Here is a 23,503-nt window from a genome sequence, read left to right as displayed (position 1 = left end):
AAAATATCTTTTTGAAAAACCTTTGAATGACCCCCCAAAAAACCAGTCCAAAGAGTACTGAGCAGGCTTAATGACACCGACTGAATATTTGAGGGGAACTGAAAATGGGGGGCGGGGGACAGGGATGGAATGGAGTATCCTGGGAGAGAGAGTGGCTGGCTGGCACTATGAAGGGGAGCACTCCACACCGCAACATTTCATCGCAGGTGAAATATTCACCTCAGCTGATTTTAAACCCAGGCGGTGACAAGTTTTACCACATTAATCATTCACCCAAGGATGCTGGAGTGCTGAGCCTCAGGAAAACAGCATTGGCACATCTGGGAAACCCCCAATAGTAGTGACAGTGCTTCAGAATATGGTCATCATTTTCTCATCACATGACAGTGAGCAATCCCTGAATTTCCAGTGGTCGAGGGTGCACAAAGCAGCCCTTATGCAACTGCCAGAATCGACTTTCCCCAACCAAGTGCCCACCAGGTAATTCAGACCACAATTCCCATCAGCCCCTAGCTTCAGCATGATCAATGGCTCCTATTGGCCATGGACATGTTGCTTCGAGCTGATAGGAGTTGTAGGCCAAAAAAATTGGAGATCCTCGCCAGGTTGGAGAAAGCTGGTTTAATTTATTTCTGTCTTCCAGGACCAGTGGAATGAAGCTAATCATTCTAGGAACATGCCTTTTCCAGGCCTTATAGCCTATTTGTCGGCCTGGTCGAAGTGTGGGGCACCTTTCGCACTCCAGAGGTTGCTCAGCTGCGACTCCCACCATCCCTGGTCCCTGACCACACATCTGGTCTAGTCTCATGTGGTTGTCTAATCTGAATGGCCAGGGCTCTCCAAGATCTGAAACAGAATTCTTTTACATCACCAGCTACCTGCTGGGTTTCTTTTAACAACAACAACAACACGGCTGAAGATGGCAGGAACCGAACCTAGGACATTCTGTGTGCAAAACACATCCCTCTCATGCACACAACAATATAACAATGGCTTTTCCGTGCGCTGCTCTGGTTCGGCAGAAGCGGCTTAGTCATGCTGGCCACATGACCTGGAAGCTGTACACCGGCTCCCTCGGCCAATAAAGTGAGATGAGCACCGCAACCCCAGAGTTGGCCATGACTGGACCTAATGGTCAGGGGTCCCTTTACCTTTACCTTTACAGTGGTACCTCGGGTTAAGTACTTAATTCGTTCCGGAGGTCTGTTCCTAACCTGAAACTGTTCTTAATCTGAAGCACCACTTTAGCTAATGGGGCCTCCTGCTGCTGCTGCACCGCCGGAGCACAATTTCTGTTCATATCCTGAAGCAAAGTTCTTAACCTGAAGCACTATTTCTGGGTTAGTGGAGTCTGTAACCTGAAGCGTATGTAACCCGAGGTACCACTGTATATATCCAATAGCTGAGCGAAAAGCATTAAGTCACGGCTGGGGGACTTGTGCCCTCCATATGTTGTTGCACTCCAACTTCCATCTTCCCTGACCATTGGCTATGCTGGCTGGGGCTGGTGGGAGCTGGTGGCCTCTAACCACAGCTTGGTTATCATTGCATCAAGTCATTGCTAGGTAATAGTTCAGTGCTTCTTCTTTCCTAGAGAGTTCGGGAAATATCCCAGCCATGGCAAAAAGGGGTGTGGCTGGTGATAGTGCCATGGGCCATACAGAAAGGTTGCATTTCTACATTTCATCCTAACAGCTAAATAAGATCTTTCCTGTTGGATTGCCAACTTTTTATTGTATAAGAATTCACACCTTACCTTTAAAGCACATGGCTTTCCCCAAAGAATCCTGGGAGCTGTAATTTTGGTTGGAGGTGCTGCGAATTGTATCACTGGGAGGGGAATCCCCCCTAACGTTATTGGCATGTCTTCGCAGCAGTATCTGGCCATTTTCCTGAGCTAGATTCTTCCATAGCATCTAGAGATCCTCGGAAAAAATGCACTTGACTGTTCTTTTAGAATAGAAGCAGCCATCTCCCCTGTTGTTTATTCGCAGCATTTGGCATTCAGGGGTAGGTTACATCTGCACTTGAAGGTTTTACTGGTCAGGACAGCTAAATGAAACCTCTAGCTCCAGATGCAGTCTACCAGGTAACAGGGACAAACAGCATGGGAGAGCTGTTGCCTCTGTGTGCTGCTGCTCTGAATAGCTGCTGTAGAAACAGAACTGAGTTCAAGAGCTAAACTAACGGGTCTTCTGATAATCTCATCTAGAGAGCTTAGATTTCCTTCTACTTTCACCCTTGATTCACAGCACCCAGTATTAGGGGAACTGCAGCCTTACAGTTAGGTAAGGATTCTACCCAGTTCCATACCCTTCAACATTTCTCCAATGAAAATAGTTACATCCTATTTAATAACAGTACTGTAGTAGTAATTATAATACCCCACCTTTCTGACTGGGTTGCCCCAGACACTTAGCACGGCTTCCAACATATATAAAAACATAATAAAACATTAAATATTTTTAAAAAACTGCCTTCAAGGCTGCCTTCAGATGGCTCAAGGCGGTCAGATAACTCCATACCATCCAACATTTCTCTGATGAAAATAGGGACGTCCTAAGGAAAAGTGGGACATTCCTGGCTCAAATCAGAAATCAGGACAGCTTCTGTAAATCTGGGACTGTCCCTGGAAAAGAGGAATACAGTACAGTGGTACCTTTGGTTACACACGCTTCAGGTTACAGATGCTTCAGGTTACAGACTCCGCTAACTGAGAAATAGTCCCTCAGGTTAAGAGCTTTACCTCAGGAGAAGAACAGAAATTGCGTGCCGGTGGCACGGCGGCAGCGGGAGACCCCATTAGCCAAAGTGGTACTTCAGGTTAAGAATGGTTTCAGGCTAAGAATGGACCTCCAGAACGAATTAAGTTCTTAACCCGAGGTACCACTGTACTTGGAGAGTCTGCAGCTCCTGCCATGCCTCAGATTGTCCAGTGTCCTTAAAAGAAGTGTTGTAATTTGCACTTCTTGGGTGGGAAAGTACATATAACTAGCCCACTTCAGATAGTGGCAGTGGTGCAATGCTTTAAATTATGGCAGCAGTGTTAGGAAGAGCAAACGGAGGCATCTTATTTGTGTTTGGCAAGTTCCCCAAGTTTTGAAATTCATGTTGCTACAATCCACTACGAAAGATAACATGGAGGTGGGGAGAGTTTTCTTTTGTTCCTAGACCCACAGCTCCTGGGCTTGACTAGTTGTCTCGGGGCAGAAATGTTAATAAAAGAAACTCTACCTCGTAACGGCTCCCGGCATTGGGCAGCAAGTTCAGCGTAAAGCTGCTAATTTTGTCCCAGCTGTTACTTGGCTCCCTGCAAAACCCATCAGCAAAGAGAGAGATGGGAACGCGGGCAGAAGTTCTTTAAGAGGTTAGAGAGGAGGCTGGCCAAAAATAGAGCTGCAGGCGCTCAGAGGTGATCAGTGTCTGCAGTCCTCTTGAGATGCAAGCACTGCACTGTGTACATAGGGCCACCCCAGTCATTGGGCAGATAGTGCAATGTTCCGCCTTGCTGGCGTCTATCTTCATGCAGCCGTTGGGAGATTTTCTAAGACTGGCTAGCTTTAGATTTTGAAACCTGGGTAAGATCAAAGGGGGAGGCGGAGCCAATGGAGGCCAGGGGGTGGAGTTGGGCAGACTCAGGTGGGAGAGGGTACAGAGCTCAAATAGCCCAAACCTTATTACTATTACTCGCACTGGCAGCTGCAGCAAACTCAAACGTCCCCTAATTCCACCAGGGAGAGGTGCAGAGAATCGGATGCCAACGCAGCACAATCCATTTCTTCTGTTCTTTGGTTGCTCTCATTTATATTGCAAGTGGGTCTCTCATATATTAAAGATTTTCTTGATTTACAAAAGTGTTTGCAATGTCTCTCTTTTGTACCCCCCCCCCTCCATGTAACATTTTTACAAATCAGTTTCATTTGTTGAGACATTAGGAAGAAAAGGGGGAAAGAGGGGGATGTGGAGGTGGAAAGATGGGTGGAGGTGGGGTCTGGTGGTGATGTTTCTATTTTACTTAATATATGTGGGGGTTTGTGTCAGTGTTGCTTGTGCAGGTTCTTTGCTGTTTGCTTGTGTTCCTTTGGTGGTGAGAGAGGTTGGGGTTGGCCTCATTTGTGGTTGGCTGTGGTGGTCTTTGTTTTCATGTGGGTCTCTCATATATATAGAATTGATGGGAAAGGTTTTTTTGGGGGGAGGCTGTTGTCCCTGTCCCAGATAAATCACTGTCCTATTTTATCCCTGATTTTGTATTGGATGATGCCTTATTAATATTGTGTTGAGCTCTTAAGAATTAGAATTACAGAACTGGAAGGGATCTTGGAGGCCATCTTGTCTAACCTGCTGATCAATGCAGTTTCCTTGAACTGTGATTATGCTTCTTGCCTATCTTGACTGAGGGATGGGGCATGGAAGCATCTGGATTTTGCACAGCTGGAATGGAGGCTGGTACAAAGATAAGAGTCCACTCCCCTGTGCCTCTTACCCTGCCCAACACTGTCATGGACTGGGAAAGTAGATTTTTCAGCAGTCAACAGTTAGTCTGTTCCTTGCTCCTGGACTCCCACTGGCGACACTGACCTAGAGATAATTTCATTACAAAATTCACCACCGCCCCTCCTCAGTCATGGACCTCCTCTCTGTGTATTCAGTTTCTGCCCTATCAGAGAAATGGGCTCCCCCCACAGAAGGCATAGAGGTGTGGCTTGTTCTGTTTGCATGGAAGAGTAAACAGGGTCGTTTCATTCCAGATCTTTGTGGCATCTTGTGGGGGCCAGTGAAATCTTCCATTTATTTTTCAGGGAAATCACTTGACCCTCTTCAAAACATGCACACATGTCCCCCCAGCCCACTCTCACAGATGTGAGATCTTCCTGGGAATCATTGACCAACGTCAATAAAGATATGTCAGGAAATTGTTCTTTAAGTTGAGCAACAGACATACCTGGTTTTTCAGAGGCTCTTTGCAAGGCTGGTCCAGGACTAAGGATGGGGGCAATATCCAATTCAATTTGCATTTAAAATGAATTTACGTAATTTGCACTTTCTGAAATAATATGGAAAATGGAAACAAAGTCATCCTTTGAAATTCAGGAGTCTCCAAATTTTGCATTTCAGTTATCCAGGCAAGTCAAGTAATGTGTTGAAAAACACATTTGCTAGTGTAAAGTGTGCGTATCAATGCACATATTAGTGAAAATAATTTACCCAAATGAATTATGCTAGGGGATATTTCTTTGCAGAAATATGTAAAATTGCATACAACTTCCCTGTTTTCCATTAAACAATATTTTCACTTCCTCTCCCAACTTTTTAGCCAATCAAAAGGATTTCAATTCCCCCTTAGTTGCCAAGATCCTAGGCTGAAGGGCAGAAAGGAAGTTCAGCAGAACAGCATCCCTTTAATATTTAAAACTTTTTTTTTGCACTTTTGACCCTCCTATGCAAAACAGCCTTCAAAGTAAAAAGCAGTCATTTTGCAACCCAACTTTTACGACCAAAAACACAAACACAAAATGGCCAGACCTATTCTTTCACCTGGACTAATGGTAGCTTCCTGTGTTTTGTTCCCAATTTCCAGCTGACAAGAGTTTCGCTATAAAATGTAGGTGTTAAGCAGACTAAACTGGATTAGTCTTTGCTAGATGTGAAACATTTTCAGGATGCAGAGGCTACTGGGACCAATAAACAACCACGCCTCTTTCTCAGGGCCTTGAGTTTCTCTCCATAAATCTGTGAACCTCTAATGTCCAAAGGTATTAACGGGTGGATGCAAGGCTGGTTAGTGTCATTGGGTTCTTCTTTTTGATCTCCCGCCATCTAGGTTGGTGTCCCCCACTGCCTCTTGCAGGAGCGAGTGGCATAATTCAACTACGTACTGCATGAAGAACTACTTTCTTTTATCTGTCATGAACCTTCCAACATCCGACTTCATTTGATACCTATGAGTTCTAGCATTATGAGAGCGGGTGAAAAATGTTCCTCTATCTACTTTCTCCATGACATGCATAATTTCTGTAAGCTTCTGTCATGTCACCTTTTAATTGCCTTTTCTCTAAACTAAAAAGCCCCAAACGCTGCAACCATTCTTCACCATCCTCGCTCTATCCCCTTAATCATTTAGGTTGTCCTTTTCCAAACCTTTCTTCTGAACCTAAAATATCCTTTTTGAGGCAAGGTGACCAGAACTGTACACTGTATCCCTTCCCTCATGATCTCTAGTATGGTATTTGCCTTTTTCACAGCTGCTGCACACCAGGCCAACGTCTTCATTGAGCTATCAGCTACGACCCCAAGGTCCCACCATAAAACCTGGTGGTCTGTATTCAGTTTGGTGGTTCACACAAGTCCTGCAGACTTTGTACTCTCAGTGGATAGATCAGAGAAGAGAGGGCTGCAGCTTGAGACATGGGCAATGGGGCTGAGAGATTCCAGAGCCAACAGTAATAAGAGGAGGAGATGTTAAGAGTCTGTGGAAGGCAGCCGGTGCTGGAAATAGCAAACAATTTTGTTGAGTGCTTTGAGTTTAACCCTCGGTTTTCTGGAAGTCAGGGGTGACAGGTGGGCTCATGTTGCCTGTTTAACTCCCTGGAAAGTGTGACTGTGTTTACACAACGATGTCTCCAATTTCTTTGTCCCAAAAGACACTGCCGGCTGCAGCAGAGGAGAAAAATAATATACATCCCTGGAAGTTGACTTCCCAGCCTTCGAACAAATTGTCCTCAGCCTTGTTTACAGACCTCTCTCTGGAGGGGTCACCCCTCCCCATGTGACAGCATGTCAGCCTTTAGGAAACACGACCCTCTTCCCAACTGATCCTGCCAGCCAATGCACATGTGACTCAGATGATATAAATAGAGCAGAGGAGCTGTCTCAGACAAAGTGCAGAAGCCCAAAGGTTTGCTTGAAGGGTCAGCGCACACACAGTTCTAGAACCCAGAAGCAGACGGTGAGACCTTCCGCACGGAGCCTCTCTCCAGTCGCTTAAAAAAAGAAAGGATATAATTTGGAAGCACCGAAGGGGGCAATGGATTACCAGTCGAGCATCATCCGGGACTCTAACCCCATGGAGAATCTGGAGAAACAGTTGATTTGCCCCATCTGCCTGGAGATGTTCTCCAAGCCGGTGGTGATCTTACCTTGCCAGCATAACCTCTGCAGGAAATGCGCCAACGACGTCTTCCAGGTCAGTAGGCATCCTAGCATTATTGGTGTGTGTTGGGACGACGGGGGTGGGGAGGGAGTTGTGGCTGTGTTTTAAGTGAGGTGGGAGCAGCAGGGAGTTATGCCACTTAAATGTATAGATCACCTCTGTGCAAAAGAAGAAGAAGGGGGAAAGGGCAGAAGATCTGGGTTCATCCTTGAACAATATCCCCAGCGTGGTGTACATATCTCAGGCTTGCGGATTCTACTGGGAGGGGGGCAGTTACCAGAACCCTGAAGTCCCCCCTCCCAAGTGGGTACAAACTAATAGCTTCACTGAGCTACAATTCCCAGCACCCTTAACAAACTACAGTTCCAAGGATTCTTTGGGGAAGCAATGAACTGTAAATGTGTTTCAAATGTACAGCCCACATGTTCCTATCCATGCTTATTCAGAAGCAAGTCCCACTGATTTCAACAAATCTTCCTTTCAATAATGCTTGCCTAAGATGGCAGTCTTTGACTTATGGCCAAGTGAGCATGGTTAGGGTCATAGAAAGAGATCAACAGCCCTCCTCACATATTATTCATGTGCAAAACCTAAGTGTACAGAGCAGGGAAAGAGAGCTTCAGTCCCAGGAGCCAAATGCAACCTTCTGGGCCTCTCCCTCTGGCCCTTGGACCTCTCCCAGGTCCCACCATTCTACAGCCACACCCCCTGTCCCCAGGCCACGCCCCTCACTGGCCCCGCTTTGCCACGCCCCTTGGGTGCTTCTGCCTGGCTGGAATGTGCCCTTGAACTATGATATTGTTTCTTGCTTTCCTGGAGGGTGTGTGTGTGAGTGTATTAAAATGAGCCAACAGCAAAAATTCACCTGTGTTGCTCCACCCACTTTTGCCTCTGGTCCCGCCCACATCGGGACATCTGGCTGTGCTGGTATACCGATCACACGGAGCCTCTTCTAGAGAGCAGGAGCTCATGCGTTGGGCTTTTGTCTTCTACAACATACAGTTGTGAAGAGCCTACGTCATCCTGTCATCTTTGGGTGGGACTTTGTATCTTAAATTATAGACCTATATGCCAATAGCAACAGAATTTTTGCTCATTAACCAATCAGTCGCATAAAAGCAGTGGGTATATGCAAAATGCATTAAGCCGCTACAAAATGCACTATTCTGTTACAACTGCCTGTCACTTATTACCATCCATTATAATCTAAAATGGTAAATGCATGAGCCTAAGGGATAGCTCAGTTGGTAGAGCATGAGACTTAATCTCAAGGTTGTGGGTTTGAGCCCCATGTTGGGCAAAAGATTCCTGCCTTGCAGGGCATTGGACTAGATGACTCTCATGGTCCCTTCCAACTCTACAATTCTATGCTTCTATGTCTTCTGCTTCCCTAAAGCCATTTAAAAATTTAATACCCTATTGGAAGCCACCCAGAGTGGCTGGAGAGGCTAGGCCAGATGGGGTATAAGTAATAAATTATTATAAAAGTTTTCACAGTCATAAGTGTTACATAATAGTCTGGTTTATCCAATATGTACTTTCTTATTTATCCACTTATGGATAAGTGGTCTCCATCATAGTGTTATCTACCTACAAATACTCAAAGGCCAAGGTGCCCCTTTTATATGAGTGTGGAAAAGATTTCCCCTGGCTCGAGAAAACCAAGCCCTTTCCCCAGAAGGACCCAAGGCTACCAATCAGGTTGTCAAATGAAACATTGCCATTTTCTAGTTGAAAATACATAAATAATCTCAACTCAACCTTGGTGCTACATGGCCTGGAATTTCCAGCAGGGAAATAGCTGCTTTAGTCTTTGTGAAGTAGCCAAGGTGGTGCCCGCCAGGTGTTATGGACTACAACTCCCATCAGCCCCAGCCAACATGGTCAGGAAAGATGGGAGCTGTAGTCCAACAACATTTGGAGAGCACCACCTTGGCTAGTACACCTGCCTTAGACTTAAAACTTTATTATGGGATTCACTTTTATGAACTAAAGGAAGTGCCCTTCCAATCCACAAAAGTTTATGCCATAATGAAATGGTTAGTCTTTAAGGTGTCACAATATCATTTGATGTTTCATAGAATGATCCAAGTTGGGCTCATCTCTGGCTATTTCCAAGCACAGTTCCGTGTTCTTATTTCATCCCTGAACAGAATGTTATGTTCTGAAAGAAATCGCCCTCTGCCCAATCACATTAATGAATGAATTGATTTATTGACTGAATAACTGGAACGACAAGATGAGCCAGCATTGAGCAAACTCATTAGCAGCGCTGTGAAAAACAGCAAGAAGGAAACGAAAAGGATATACTGTATCAATGTACTTTAGTTGCAACATGAGTTAAATATAATGACAACTGTGAAATATCCTTCATTACTTTTGCCAGGGGTCTCATCCCCTTGAAAATTCAAATACAACCCCTTTCCAATTTCAGTTTGTGTGAATGCACCAAGACCACTTCCCAAGAGAAGCCGTGGCCAGGAGCCAGTTGATAAGAGTGCTGGGCCTGTTTTACTTCTGACACCGCCTTTCCAAAGTGTGTTGATCGTTGTTGCCAAACCTCCAAGGCAACATAACAAGGAGAGGCAGGAAGAAAAACCCAGGGGCAGAGGAGAAATTGGATTCTGTTTGCTGGGACAGGGGGATTAAAGTCTTCCAAAGGTCTTACAGTTTGACAGCCAGTTGCAGAGGGGAAGGCAGGGACTGAAGTGCTTGTTGAAACCCAAACCAGACCTGTTGTTCCTTTATTATCACCAAGGGCTGCTTCTCTCAAAATGGCTTCCTGCACAGGCATAATTTCCATCCAGGAAAACCCACATGGCCACTGGGTCATGTGACAAATACATGTGTGAATGTGTCACTTGTAGATGGTGTGAAGATACCTCATGAGCTTCTAGAAGCAGAGTTTTAGGGAAAGCTGGTCCACAGTTTTACCTAATGTGTTTTTGTGCATCGCAACAGTCAGATAAGTGCAGATTTCAGAGGATGCTGGAGTTTCAGGTCCCATGTTGCTTTGGAACGTGCAAATTTGATAGATTCTCTTTTTAATGGGAACTGAACTGAATTTCTCCCCCATCTCTGGCTGTCACAGGGTTCTTCCTTTACGATCATAAGACCCTTAGAACAGCCCTGCTAGATACTCTGAAGGCCTACCCCAGCCCTGCATTCTGCCCCCACAATAGCCCGCCAGATGCCTCCAGGAAGCTCATGAACAGGGCAAGACAGGAGTGACCCTTTCCTGCTCTTGCGCGGCAGTAAATGATATTCAGTGACATACCAGCTCCAAAATCTGAAGGAGCATGAACAGCCATGGGTAGACTTACAGAATCCTCCTTCCCACCGGCATCCATTTTGTACTGCTGGCATTTCATGGTACAGTCACAAGAAGCTATTGTAAATAAATAAATAAATAAATAAATTCCAACACTGTTTCAGCTCCTCTTAAATAACAAAACCCTTCTTTCCCTTATAATCCCCCACTTTGATTGAACCATCTCTAACACTGAACTCAACATGTTGTTCAAAAGCTGGATCAGTGCTCTGCTAAAGAGGATTGGAGCAAGTGGCCTGTTCCTATGAAGGGTTGTCCAACCCATTCAGATCTGCTCATCAATAGGATGAAAATTAATCAAGGGCTGGAGCAGATTCTCTCACAGTCATTCTCTAATGGATGTGATTTGCAGCAGGCACAGGATGGACCAAAAGAAAGTATGGTACTTTACACCCCACACTCTGGCTTAGATGGGCTTTTAAAAAGGAATTAGATCAGGGATAAGGAACTGGGGAACTCCAGTTATTGTTGCACTCAAGCTCCCATCAGCCCCAGCTAGCATGGCCAATGGCCAGGGATGATGGGAGTTGTAGTGCAGCAACATCTGGAGGGTACCATGTGTTGTCCATCTCTGGTTCATACAAATTCATGGAGCATAGACTTAAAATCAATGGGTATTATCTGTGATAAAGTGTGGGGCACATTTCACACTCCAGAGGTTGCTCAGCTGCTTTGGACTTTAGTCATATTCAGCAAAGCTATATTTGTGTTCTTCAGTCTTTGTAAGTTAGGGATGGGGGCAGAAATCTGTCACTTTCAGTTTCTCATGTTTCTAATCTTAAATACAATTCACATTTCTGCAGCAATTTGCAGTTATTGTTATTTTAATCCTCATGAAAAGTCTTCAGCATTTTAGTGTAGATCAGGCATAGGCAAACTCCAGCCCTCCAGATGTTTGGGACTACAATTCCCATCATCCCTGACCACTGGTCCTGTTAGCTAGGGATGGTGGGAATTGTAGTCCCAAACATCTGGAGGGCTGGAGTTTGCCTATGCCTGGTGTAGATCTCTCCTTATATACACATCTTTTGCAGCTTTGACTCATGTGCTCATTTTTGCAAGCAATTTCTCCTAGTATAATGCATTTTTGCATGTTTTCTTCACCAATACATTCATTTTTATGCACATTTCCCCCTTATATATGCATTTTTGTTACACTGGTTGTTGAACTGCATCAGAAAATTTGGAGGTGTGAGTTTTGAAGGATGGCTGAGTTTTGGTTCTCATACATTTTCAGAAAGTGCAAATTGTGATGAATTCAGCTTTAAATGTGAGCCGAATCAAACTTCTTCTGCATTACTAGTTAAAGCAAGAATGGTGAACCAGTAGACCTCCAGGTGTTATTCAGCTACAACACAGGTGGGGGAATCTCAGCATCAGGAAGACATAGGTTCTCCACTCTAGATCTAAAAATACATGTGAAATAGATAACATGCAATTATGTAATTGAAAACCTAGTTGTGGCCACTGATCTCCAGCTCCAATAGAAAGGTTGTTGTTGCAAAAGTTTAAAAAAAAGGGTTCTAGTTGGATCATCCACTTGGTTTGTTGAGCTTGGCCAGTTTTCCAATGTCATGCTCTGATACAAGTGCAAAGCATGATGGGGTTTTCCCATCCCATAAGGACAACTATGAATCATTCTTACAAGCGTCACCAGATAACTGTGATGATACTTGAATAGCTGAGCCCTCAGGTCATCTTTTCCAGGCCAAACGGTGGTAGGATTGGTTGTTTTGTGGGGTCCTTTGCAATTTTTTTTTTTAAGATTACTGAACTTTGCCCTTACATTGTTGATGGCACTTGCAGGCTGCTAACCCATACTGGCAAACGGCCCGGGGGACTACCATATCAGGGGGACGGTTCCGCTGCCCCTCCTGCCGCCATGAAGTCATCCTGGACCGCCACGGAGTCTATGGCCTACAGAGGAATCTACTGGTAGAGAACATCATTGATATCTACAAGCAGGAATATACCAGGTTTGTATCACAGCTGCCTTCCTCTTGTTTGCCATAGCTCAAGGGGGAAGTCATAGCTCAGAGGGAGAGCATCTGCTTTGCATGCAGAAGATTCCACATTCGATCCTCAGCATCTTCAGGTAAGCCTGGGAGACGCCTGGAAAGCTACTGCCACCCAGTAGACAATACTGAGAGAGATGGGATAAAGGCAGCTTCCTATGCTTTGAGGGAGAAGCACGGCTGTCACTCATATTTGGGAAGGATCCATTTGTTAGAAAGTGGGCAGAAAAAAGCAGACCAGTCCAGAAACACTGGGAGGACTATAGGAACCCAGCACACATGCACCGATCCATTTCCATTAGAGGAAGTGGAATTTGGGTGGATTAGAGAGGTATCTGAATATAGTAGGGGAGGCGCTGATTATGCTTTGTGGGGGAGCGGGGTGTCATTAAGTCCTGCCCAGAGTGAAGAAATAGCATTGGCTTCCCAAAATAAAATCAACAGCTCTGCAGAGCCAGAGCTAGCTTCTTGGACACTTTGGCACGCACAGAAGCAAGGTCTAAACATAACCTCAGTGTGGAGGTTAATATTAGAGAGGAGGTGGGAGTCAGTCCAATTCCTACTGTACAAAGAGATGGCCAGGGTCTCGTTTCCATTACCTTCATGTCAAATCCACCCCATTATATTCTTGCAGAGAAGCTGGTAAATGTGGACTGGATGAGGTAACAGTTAAGTAGATTTGTAGCTGATTGACAAACCCAGAGTGCTCACTGACGGTTCCTCGTCACCCTGGAAAAAAGTGACAGGTGGGGTGCCACAGGGTTCTGTCCTGGGTCCGTTGTTGTTCAACCTCTTTATAAATGACTTGGAAGAAGGAATTGAGGGGATGCTCATCAATTTTGCAGATGAGCAAACCAGTGTGAACTGAACACACAACTATCTTTTGAAATCTGCACTTCTCCAAATTTTGTGATGCAGTTCCCCATTCAAAAAGCATGCCAAAAATGAATAGATGAGTGAAAATGATGTACAAAACTACATTATATGGGGGAGGGGGAAGCTTGCTAAATGCATATATTAGGCGTACAAAGATGTATAGCTTAGAAGAAATGTGCACACACAAAATTTGTGTGGACTTTTTAAAAGGAAAAATTGCTAGTTGATGTGGAATTGGAATAGGTAAATGAGAAGCAGAGAAAGACAGAAATTGACAGATTTGTGCATCTCTGTTGTAGCGGTTGGTTGCTGATGAAGGAGAAACACACCTGAGCCACTGTTCCCAATTAACCAAACTCACATGTGAACTCTGGCTTTATTCCCATAAATAAAAAGATGCCATTAAGATGAGAAAAGAGGAGGGAATATGTGTGCTTGTCTTTAAACAAAAGTCCATTACGTCCAGGACTAAGAGTCTCATCTGTCCAACTGGCTTCTTTTGTGTTTTCTCCAGCCGACCCCTGAAGAAAGGAAACCACCCAATGTGCAAAGAACACGAAGATGAGAAGATCAACATCTATTGCTTAACTTGTGAGGTGCCCACCTGCTCCATGTGCAAAGTCTTTGGGGCTCACAAAGACTGCGAAGTGGCGCCCCTTCAAAGCGTCTTTCAGGGCCAAAAGGTACCAATTGTTGCTTTCAATGGCTTTACACTCGTTTTCAAACTTTTTTTTTTTTTCAACTTTCTGCCTCCAGAAAACGCTTCCCTCCATTGGCTGACCTGCAGGGGGACTCCAGACCCCTTGCCCTGGAAACTCTCAAGTCATTGAACCTCAGACCTAGGGGCCAAACATGGCCCTCCAGTCTTCTCCTTTGGGACTCTCCCTAGGCTACCTCTATCTTTTGCACCTCTATCCAATTGCCAAAAAAAGGGACCCTGCTTTTTTCACAATGTAAATAAATATATAACCCTACTGAAACCTCCCACGCATGGCTGGCTTGTTGGTGGTAGGGCATAAGCTGTCTTTCAAGGAAGTTGTTGTTCACCATTATTGATCTTCTCATTGAGGAATCCTTGATAAGCTTCAGAGGAATCTCAGGGGGTGGTTAGATCATTTTTGATTCCAGAGTTAATTGTCTTATTGATGAGGAGTGGACTTTTAAGATGGGAATGGACATTATTTCACGTGTGGCAAGCCAGACCTGCTATGTTTTGGTACCCACCTGCTCAGCCTTCCAAGTGGGGTCCTGGATTTCTGCCCCAAGCTCTACCTGGATGGCGCCCGTATTGGACACTACCACATTAAAGCAAAAAGGGGACCCATTAGGAAACCTTGGTGCATTGCACAAGGACAAAAGGGTTCAGTCCCTTGACCTTGGAGGGGTTCAGATCTCATTGCTTGGCATGCAGATAGAGCAGGAGGGAGCATCTCCCATTTGGGTTGAGAGGTGGTTGGAGACATCAGGATGTGCTGCGCTGTGCCTTTCAGGAATAGCCTTTGACTGCTAACACAGCTGGTATGGATATACACAGATGACTGCAGTCCCCAAGCAGCCACCAGCAGATTATATTTAGAGTCACTTGAGAGCCGCAAGGCGGTGGTGGACCCCTCAGAAAGGCGTTCAGTCCCAAGGGAGCAGCTGTGAGCAGGGCTGGAGGCTGGAGGTCTTTCCCTGGGCTTTTTGGATGGGTGCCATGGAGACTGCATGATTTCTCTCACAGGAGTCAAACAAATCAATCACTGGGTCCCTTCCCCACTTCAAGCACAGCATCTCTTTGGCATGCAGAAGGCCCCAGGTTCATTCCCCAACATTGAGAGTAGAACCCATGTGTGGAAGCTGCAACTATAAAATAAATAAACCTGCCATGCAGGGATAAGTGGCTCACCTAATGGCTTCGTCACCATTCACCGCTCACAGTGCAACTCATCCTTCTCACCACAAAGCTAGGTTGAGCTTTGGCATAGCAAACCAATGTCAGTTGCACTGTTTGAGTCATGACAGGGACAAAACAATTGCCCCACGGCCCACTCACCCAACCAACCCAGGCCAAGCTGTGCATGGCACATTGTCCATGTGAGAGCCACAGTTCAGACAGCCTTTTGGATCCCTGGAAGAGGCAGGGAGGGGTGTTGCCAAACAGCCAGGTGACAAAAGAGCATCTGTGCTGGCTTCTGCTTGGTGAAAAGCCCATTGTCTCCCAGGGGCTGAAAGGAGCGTGCGAAAGTGCCTTCAGAAGCCATTAGGTCTACAAGGTATTGAATTTGCAGGGAGCATGAGGAGAGGGATTTGCACAAGCAACCACTGAGCTGAGGTTTTCTTAGCAACACCCTCTGTTTCCTTAAGAAGTCCTACCTCATTCTTTCAGAGACATGGGGTCTTGGACTGTGGTGTGCTGGGGCAAATGGCACCTTGCTGAGTTAATAATGATAATGATAAATGTTTTCTGCACTGTACAACGCCCCTCAAGTCCCTGCCACCAGTTTGCAGTCTAACGAGACATGACATGAAAGGGAAAGGGGATAGAGGAGAAAGGGAAACAAGCCAATCTAGGCTGGAGCTGTTTGTATTACATGACCCCCCCCCCAGCCCTGTCTGAACCCAAATTAGAGGGTTCCTCTTTATCTCCTCTATTAGGATCTTGCATTTATTCCCATAGCCATCCCTTCTTTCACTATTATCCAGAGAAACAGCATGGCATGCCCTTTCTCTCGAAGGAGAAGGGGCATGCAGGATTCCAATCTATTTTTGTTGCCTTCTCTCACACACAGACGGAGCTGACCAACTGCATCTCTATGTTGGTGGCAGGCAATGACAGAATACAGACGATCATCAACCAGCTGGAAGAGTCGTGCAAAGCCACCGAGGTGAGGAATGCAACAAATGACTGAGCCCTTGGAAATCTGAGCGGCGGAAGGGAAACACAACTCTGAGATGGCTGGTGCAGGTGTTGACAGGGCGAGGGTTGGGGGAGGAGAAAGAAAGATGTCTGCCTGTCTCTGAGGTTCACTGGCTTCCCTCTTTTTCCAAATCTGGGCAGCTAAATCAGGGGAGAGGTCTACTACTCCATTTAGACAAAGCAGTCGCTGCAAACCCACCATGTTCCTCACCCTCATCCACTTGTTTCCTCTCAATCCCTGGCAGGAGAATGGCCGGCATGTCAAGCAGGACTTGTGTGAGAAGTTTGAAGCCCTCATTGCCACTGTAGAGGAGAGGCGGAGTTGGCTGCTGGAGCGCATCTCCAAGGCGCAAGAAGAGAAAGTTGGCTTCATGCAGAACCTCATCCAGCAGTACAAAGACCAGCTGGAGCAGTCGAGCAAGCTGGTGGAGAGCGCCATCCAGTCCATGGAGGAAGAGGCAGGAGCTGCTTTTCTCATGGTGAGGCTAACTTATGGGCAATGATGGGGAGCCTGTGGACCACCAGGTGTTGATTGGACTACAACTCCCATCATAACTAGCCATTGGTGTTGCTGGTGGGGGCTGATGGGAGCCCAGCGACATCTTGACAGCTATTGGTTCTCCAGCCCTGTGCTAAGGAAGTGGAGTGGGTGGCCAACTCCTCTTTGTCTTCTGGCTGGAGACCAAGACCAGATTGCCCTCCCGCTCACTTCCATAGCTGCAAGAAACTCAGTGCAGCAGGCCTTGACAATCGTAATCATAACTGCAAGATTTTCTTTGATGACCATTGTGGGTCCATCACTGGCAGTAGAGAAGGATGGTTGCCTGCACATCAGAAACCTTTAGCTCTGCCGAGACACTGCTTTTCTACTGGAAGTAGAATTTAAAAGGCTGGTTCCACATGGGGCAACATATCCTTCCATCCATGTCCAGCAACAGCCATCCTCCTGGCCTCGATCAGGGGTGGGGGAACCCCACCGGCCAACTTTGACAGATGGGCCGGGCAACCCAGCTGTCAGTCAGATGACACCGTTATGATGGCAGATGACTCACAAAGCAGGTTGCCCTGCCCACCTGCCAAAATCCCTTGCGCAGGGTTCTCAAGATGGCTACCTGTTGCTGGAGGTGCAGCAGGAGCCACACAGAACAGCTCACAGAGCCATTTGCAAGTCTCCTCAAGGGTGGAAAGGAGCAGCACTGGGGGCCTTCAAAGAGCACTGCTGGGAACAAGAAACCATTTAGATGAAATGGAAACTGCTTTCCCCTCCTTGAGCAAGCCAACCCCCTACCACCTATCAGCTGATGGGTTGTTGGGAGCCCCCCTTACTTCAGCAAAGTAACAAGTGGGAGCCCATTTTAGTCTCCTGATCGTTCCTTTGTAGCCTTGCCCTGCCCTGCTCCACTCTGTGCCACCCTCTTCACTGCATCTCCCTCCTTCTTCCAGGAAGCAGCAGCGACTCACCTGCCAGGCCACGTAAATGTCTCCACCCCACCATCTACTATTAAATTCTGCTGAGTGCTAGCACCAATCACAATTGAGGGAGTGAGTGACTTTACCCAAAATAAGTCCAAGGGAGACTTTGCATATCCTTTTTTCAACTCTCCACCTACTGATTTAGGAGACCCAACCTCCAAACTGGCCTCTAGATCAAAATATTTGAAAAGAATCACTTAGCATATGTCAAATGCCATATAAATGCTATCTCAGTAGTTCCAACAACAACAACCCTGGAAGGTAGGCCACTATGAGACTAAAGGAGAGACACAGGTTCTAATCCCCCTCCAGCCAGAAAACTCATTAGATGACCTTGGGCCAGCCACTATCACTCAGCCTAACCTACCTCATAAGGTTGTTGTGAGGATGAAATAGGAAGGGGAAACCATGTATATTGCCTTGGATCTCTAGAGGAAGGGCAGATGACCAAAGCAGGTCAAACTTTTAAGATACTACCACTAAGGGGGGCACAGTTTTAAAGTGAAATGTCTTTCTCCACTAATGATCACTCTCTGTTTTTTTCCCCCTCCCCTCCCTGTTTCTTCCTCATTCCAGTCTGCCAAGCAGCTCATTAAAACGTAAGTCCTGGAACACAATTTTCTAAATTGCAGCTTCTCTGTGCAAATTCTTCTGTATGCTCTTCTTCTCAATGAATACAGGATCCTAATGAGAAGCTCTCTCTGATTGAAAGCTTAAAAACAAGGCTCCTTTTCAGAGCTGACCAGCTTAGAAGGGGTGTGCTGTTTTTTGTTTCTTTGCTGAGTTGTAATACTCCTGCTTGCAGAAATTGAGAGGCAGAATAAAGATCATAAAGTATGCTTGGTTCAGTTTGCATTAAAGGTGAACCTTCCATATCCCCACTTCCTTTTGTTCTGCTTCTTCCACACACCCCATTCCAGAAAACTTCTCTTTAGTGCTCTATCGGAGCAAACTGCAATTTGGGTTTTCCCTGGATTGATGTTTGCTCTGATTTTACACTAAAGAGCAGGTTTTCCCTGGGAACGGAGCAGGGTAAAGGGGGGGAAAAAGTTCAAACCCATGCCTAGAAAGTGCGGGTCAACTGGGAAACTGCTTGGACCCCTGCTTTTTAGGCACAAAACAATCGGAAGTGTGGATCAACCCAATAGGTGAACCAAACCAAAGCCATCATTTGAAATACATTTCAGGATGAGTTATAACCAAAATTAAAACAACACAATGGGTTAATGATGTTCTGGGATAACTCATCTGGGAATAAGCCCACTGAGCATACCTGTAGGACTTACTTGTGAGTGAATTACACTGCACAGGTGCAGTCCTCTACCTACTTACCTGGGGGTAAGTCCCATTGAATTAAGTGGGGATTAACTCTGAGTAGACATGTATATGATAGCATTGGGAAACGCACTAAGAGCAGGAAGAAAAAAACATCTCTTTCCATCCTGTTTTCTCCGTAGAATTATCGAGGCATCGAAGGGTGCTCAATTGGAGAAGATTGAGCCAGGTTTTGAAAACATGGATTATTTTACCATAGACCTGGAAAACATTGCAGAAGCCTTGAGAAGCCTTGACTTTGAGGCAGGTATGGTAAACACGGCACCTTTTCAGTGCTCTTGTCATTTAAAGAATCTTTCCCCTCCAATTAATATTAACAACAACAATAACAACTTCCAAAGTAACTTACAGATCAATAAAACCAAGACCAAGTCCCTACCCCCAGAATTCCAAAGATACAACAGAAATGGAAACTAGATGAGTCAGTCACCAATACAAAAAATCATTACAAGTCATCTCTCAAGCTTTACTAAGTACTATTGCATGCCAGCTGTCAAACACCGTCTATCAAATACTGACACCAAATTTCCTTCAGGGTTTCCTTGAAGGGGTTGCATGCAGTTGTCAGATATATGGTGCATGCCCAGTAAATATTGAAGATATGTCAAGTGTTCTCCTGAGCAAACATTCATAATGGCAGAGAAAGTTCCTCTTGTCTCAATTGCCTCTCCCACCTGCTCTGTGGCTAAGGTCCATTGCTCCCTACGAAGGACAGCTGCATCACCTTGTTTTCTGTTATTAGAGAGGTTGAGCAGACTAATGAAACTGCCTCTACCTGTAAGCTACTTGCAAAACAAAGATAAAGGATTATTAGCACAGTTAGAAATAATAACTAATATTTTCAAATACTGCCCCTTTAGGCACAAAAGGTTTTCAGAGAATCCCATGCATTGTTCCTTATGAAGAAGAGATCACAGCTCAGCAGTAGAGCATGTGCAAAATATTCAGAGCGTCCCAGGTTCAGTCCCCAGCATCTTCGGGTAGGACTGGAAGAGACTTCAACCTGAAACCCTAGTGAGCCCCTGCCAGTCAGTGTAGACGATACTAACTGGGCAGACCAACAGTCTGATCTGGTCTAAGTCATCCTTCTGTGTTCCTTTGAATGGATGGTTGTAGTGAGCAAACTGCTTTCCTCCCAGTGTTTTCTGCGAAGGACCACAGGTCAGGGGGAAAGCACAGATTTTTCCATGCAGAAGGTCTCCAGTTTGGTTCTTGGCATCTCTTGTTTAAAAGGGATCTGGTAGCAGGAAGTGGAAAGACCGTAGCCTCAGCCACTGCCATTTATTAGAGTAGACAATAGGGGAGCTAAGTGTTGGCTGTGCACATTTAAAGCACACACATCCCTAAAGAATCATGGGAAATGTAGTCTGTTAAGGGTGTTGCAGCTCTGTGGGGCGTGAACTACAACTCCCCTGATTATTTTGGGCTGGTGGTGTACTCTAAATGTATGTGGTGTGTTTGCAAGATCCTTCCTAGCTGAACTCCTGGCATCAAATGTCAGTAGATGGTTCCTTGGTAGAAAAGGTGGTTCTAAATCTCCTGCATTGTTTATCTCTCTGCCCTGCCCCCCCCAAACCCTTTTAAGATGAGGAAGATGAAGAGCTGAATGAGGAAGAAGAAACAGAAGAGGGAGACCCACAAGATGAGAAGGTGGATGGTACGTGCATAACTGAGCAAGTGAAAGAGAAATGTGGCTGTTGAGAAACTATTTTAACTTTGGCTGCTCAGAGCATCCACATTCTTGCTGAGGACTGGGGTTTGCGTGGCACCTTGAATCATGGCAGTGCTATTTTCATTTCAATACCGTGAGGGGGAAAATGGCACCCATGGGATGTCTTTTTGAGTTTTGCCCTTCCAGAACTTCACAGCTTTGGCTGCCATTGATGGAGGCAAGGAGATTCACAGTGCAATGACACCCTGTCACTGGAACGCTGTTCTCAGCAAAGAACACAGGCTAGAGGAAAGAGAGCCCCAACTATATATTTAAAGAAGTATCATACCACTTTAAACAGCCATGACTTCCCCCAAAGTGTCCTGGGAACTCTTTGAGAGCTGCAATTCCCAGAGTTCCCTTGGAAGAGAGACCAATGACCAACCCCTCTTCCCAGGGCACTCTGGGAATTGCTCTGGGAGGGGAATAGTGCTCTGTGTAACTTGGAGTGAACTACAGTTCCCAGAATTCTTTGCGTCAGCCAGCCGGTCAGTTTTATTGCACATAGCCAAAGGCTGCCGCAATGTACAGAGAATCATTCAACAATTAAAAGAAAATATACTGGATTGATACAAAAAACTTAAAACATTTATATTATCAAGACATTACCTACTCTAATATACAAGTTAAGACATTAAACAATAAAATTTATAAGCTAAAATTATCACATGGTCACTAATATGTGAATTAATACAATGTGCAATTATATTCAGAGTTTGGTGATAAAGATGAATTCTTTGTGGAGACTAAGAGGTATAAATGAGTTTAAATGTACGGTGTGGATAGAGAAACAGTCTGCAATTGCCGTTAGCTGTTGGCCACTTTAGTTGGGGCTGGTGGGTTTCGGGGTCCAGTAACAATTGGAGGGTCCACACATTCCCCATCCTTTCCTTGTGTACTAAACTGGTTTCACTTATGTCTTTTCCACCTTTGTTTGTTTCAGGTCCTCAGTAACGAAGGAGGAGGGGAAAATGGATTCCAGAGGGGAAAGAGAAATTCTGCCTGTACGGACTGGGAAGACTTGGGGAGGGGGAGGAAGAGGGGTGTAGTGGGGTGGGACGCCCAAATTGAATGCCCAACAAGCAATGAGGAAAAGGAGCAGGACGAAGTTCAGCTGAAGAAGAGCCATTTGGGATGTGGAATTCTTGGCAGTCCAGAAAGAATACTTGCACAAGGACACTTTTATACACGGGTGCAAAAAGGAACCTTTCATACATTTTATATGTTGTTGGTGTGTGTGTTTTTGTACATAATTATCATGCACTTGAATTTTTTTTTGTAATGAAAAAAAAATAAGCTTTTTCTCCCCCTCAGTTTTTTTTTTTTTTTGCGGGGGGAGGGAGCATTCAGAGCCCCCTCCCGCAGACCGAAGGATGCCAATTCTGGGAATTAGTTAGAGTTTCTTTGCACTGCTTAGACTGTTAGGAAAAATGGGAAAGTTTTAGTGTTAGTAGACCTTAGCTAACTAACTGTACCAATAGTTTTAGTCAACTTTTTTGATCTAGGGAGAAGGATCTGATAAAAGAATATTATCTGCCTCAATGCCTGTAGCTGAACTTTAAAAGGTGTCTGCCGATTTTACTTCTTTGTTGTATATAGTTAAAATAAAATGAATTCCAGTTTTATCTCAATTGGTTATTTATTTCAGCCAATCAATCTCTATTATTATGACCACAGATCAGCCACTAAGTTACAGTCAAACAAATGCAGTTTTCAGGCCAAGAAAAGACTATTAGGAAGAATTACCGGTATTTATTTAGAATATTTATAACCTGCCTTGCAAACAAATGATTCATACTTAAGTATCCTCTAGATCAGGGGTGGCCAACTCTCAAGAGACTGCGATCTGCTCACAGAGTTAAAAACTGGCAGTGATCTACCCTTTTTGGGGGGTTCAGGTGTCAAAGTTGTTGAGCTTTTTTTCTGGGAGGGGGAAGAAGGCGGCCTGTTTTAGGGAGGGGAAGAAGGTGCAGGCTAAAATGTTGATAGGGGAGCCAAAGTTGAGCTTCTCTGTGGGGAGCCAGTTATCTGCCGGTGATCTACCACAGACGTCCAGTGATCTGCCGGTAGATCGTGGTCTGCTCCAGATGTTGCTAAACTACAACGCTCATTAGTCCCAACACACAATGGTCCTGTGTCATTTATTTATTTATTTATTTATTTATTTATTTATTTATTACATTTGTATACTGTGTACCCTCAGGTCCCAGGGCAGTTCACAATATAAAATCACAACATCAAACTACAAAATACATTACAAAAATAAGAACAGCCCAATAATTCCCCCTCCCCAAAACATTTTAATAATGGCCTGAGCTTGTACTGGACAGTGGCTTCTGGCTCTATGGCTTTATAGGTCAAAATCAGCATTTTGAATTGGGCCCGGAAACTAAACGGCAGCAAGTGCAGTCAGGCCAGGATTGGTATAATATGTTCAAACCGTCTTGCCCCATTGAGCAAACTGGCCACTGAATTCTATGCTATCTGAAGTTTCCAAACAATCTTCAGAAGCAGTCCTATGAAGTAATCCAGGCACGTCCAACAGGCAGATCGTGACCTACCAGTAGATCACTGGACGTCTGTGGTAGATCACTGGTAGAGATCCAAAGAAGCTCAACAACTTTTGGCGCCCCTAAAAAAAGCTCAACATTTTTGCCCTACACCCCCCCAAACGGCTTTCCTCCTCCCTAAAAAGCTCAACAACTTTGACCTG

At 45.2% G+C, this 23,503-nt stretch overlaps 1 protein-coding gene across 2 annotated transcripts; it reads left to right on the top strand.

Annotated features, from left to right (window-relative positions):
• Positions 1-6,862: 6,862 nt before the first annotated feature.
• Positions 6,863-22,415, top strand: TRIM63 (tripartite motif containing 63). 2 transcript variants are annotated; one of them, XM_081869378.1, is made up of 9 exons: positions 6,863-7,183; positions 12,288-12,457; positions 13,887-14,055; positions 16,144-16,239; positions 16,517-16,750; positions 18,321-18,343; positions 19,202-19,326; positions 20,665-20,736; positions 21,734-22,415. In XM_081869378.1, the coding sequence occupies exons 1-9, from the start codon at positions 7,025-7,027 to the stop codon at positions 21,742-21,744; spliced, it is 1,059 nt and encodes a 352-aa protein (XP_081725504.1). In that variant the 5' UTR covers positions 6,863-7,024; the 3' UTR covers positions 21,745-22,415. The 2 variants fall into 2 exon arrangements, with proteins under 2 accessions (XP_081725504.1, XP_081725505.1); XM_081869379.1 differs by lacking the exon at positions 20,665-20,736.
• Positions 22,416-23,503: the final 1,088 nt, after the last annotated feature.

The sequence above is a fragment of the Podarcis erhardii genome (genome assembly GCF_964252035.2).
Source record: "Podarcis erhardii genome assembly, chromosome: 7".
In the NCBI taxonomy this organism is placed as follows: domain Eukaryota; kingdom Metazoa; phylum Chordata; class Lepidosauria; order Squamata; family Lacertidae; genus Podarcis; species Podarcis erhardii.
The sequence above is the reverse complement of the archived record's forward strand: the minus strand, read 5'-3'. Positions and strand labels throughout refer to the sequence as shown.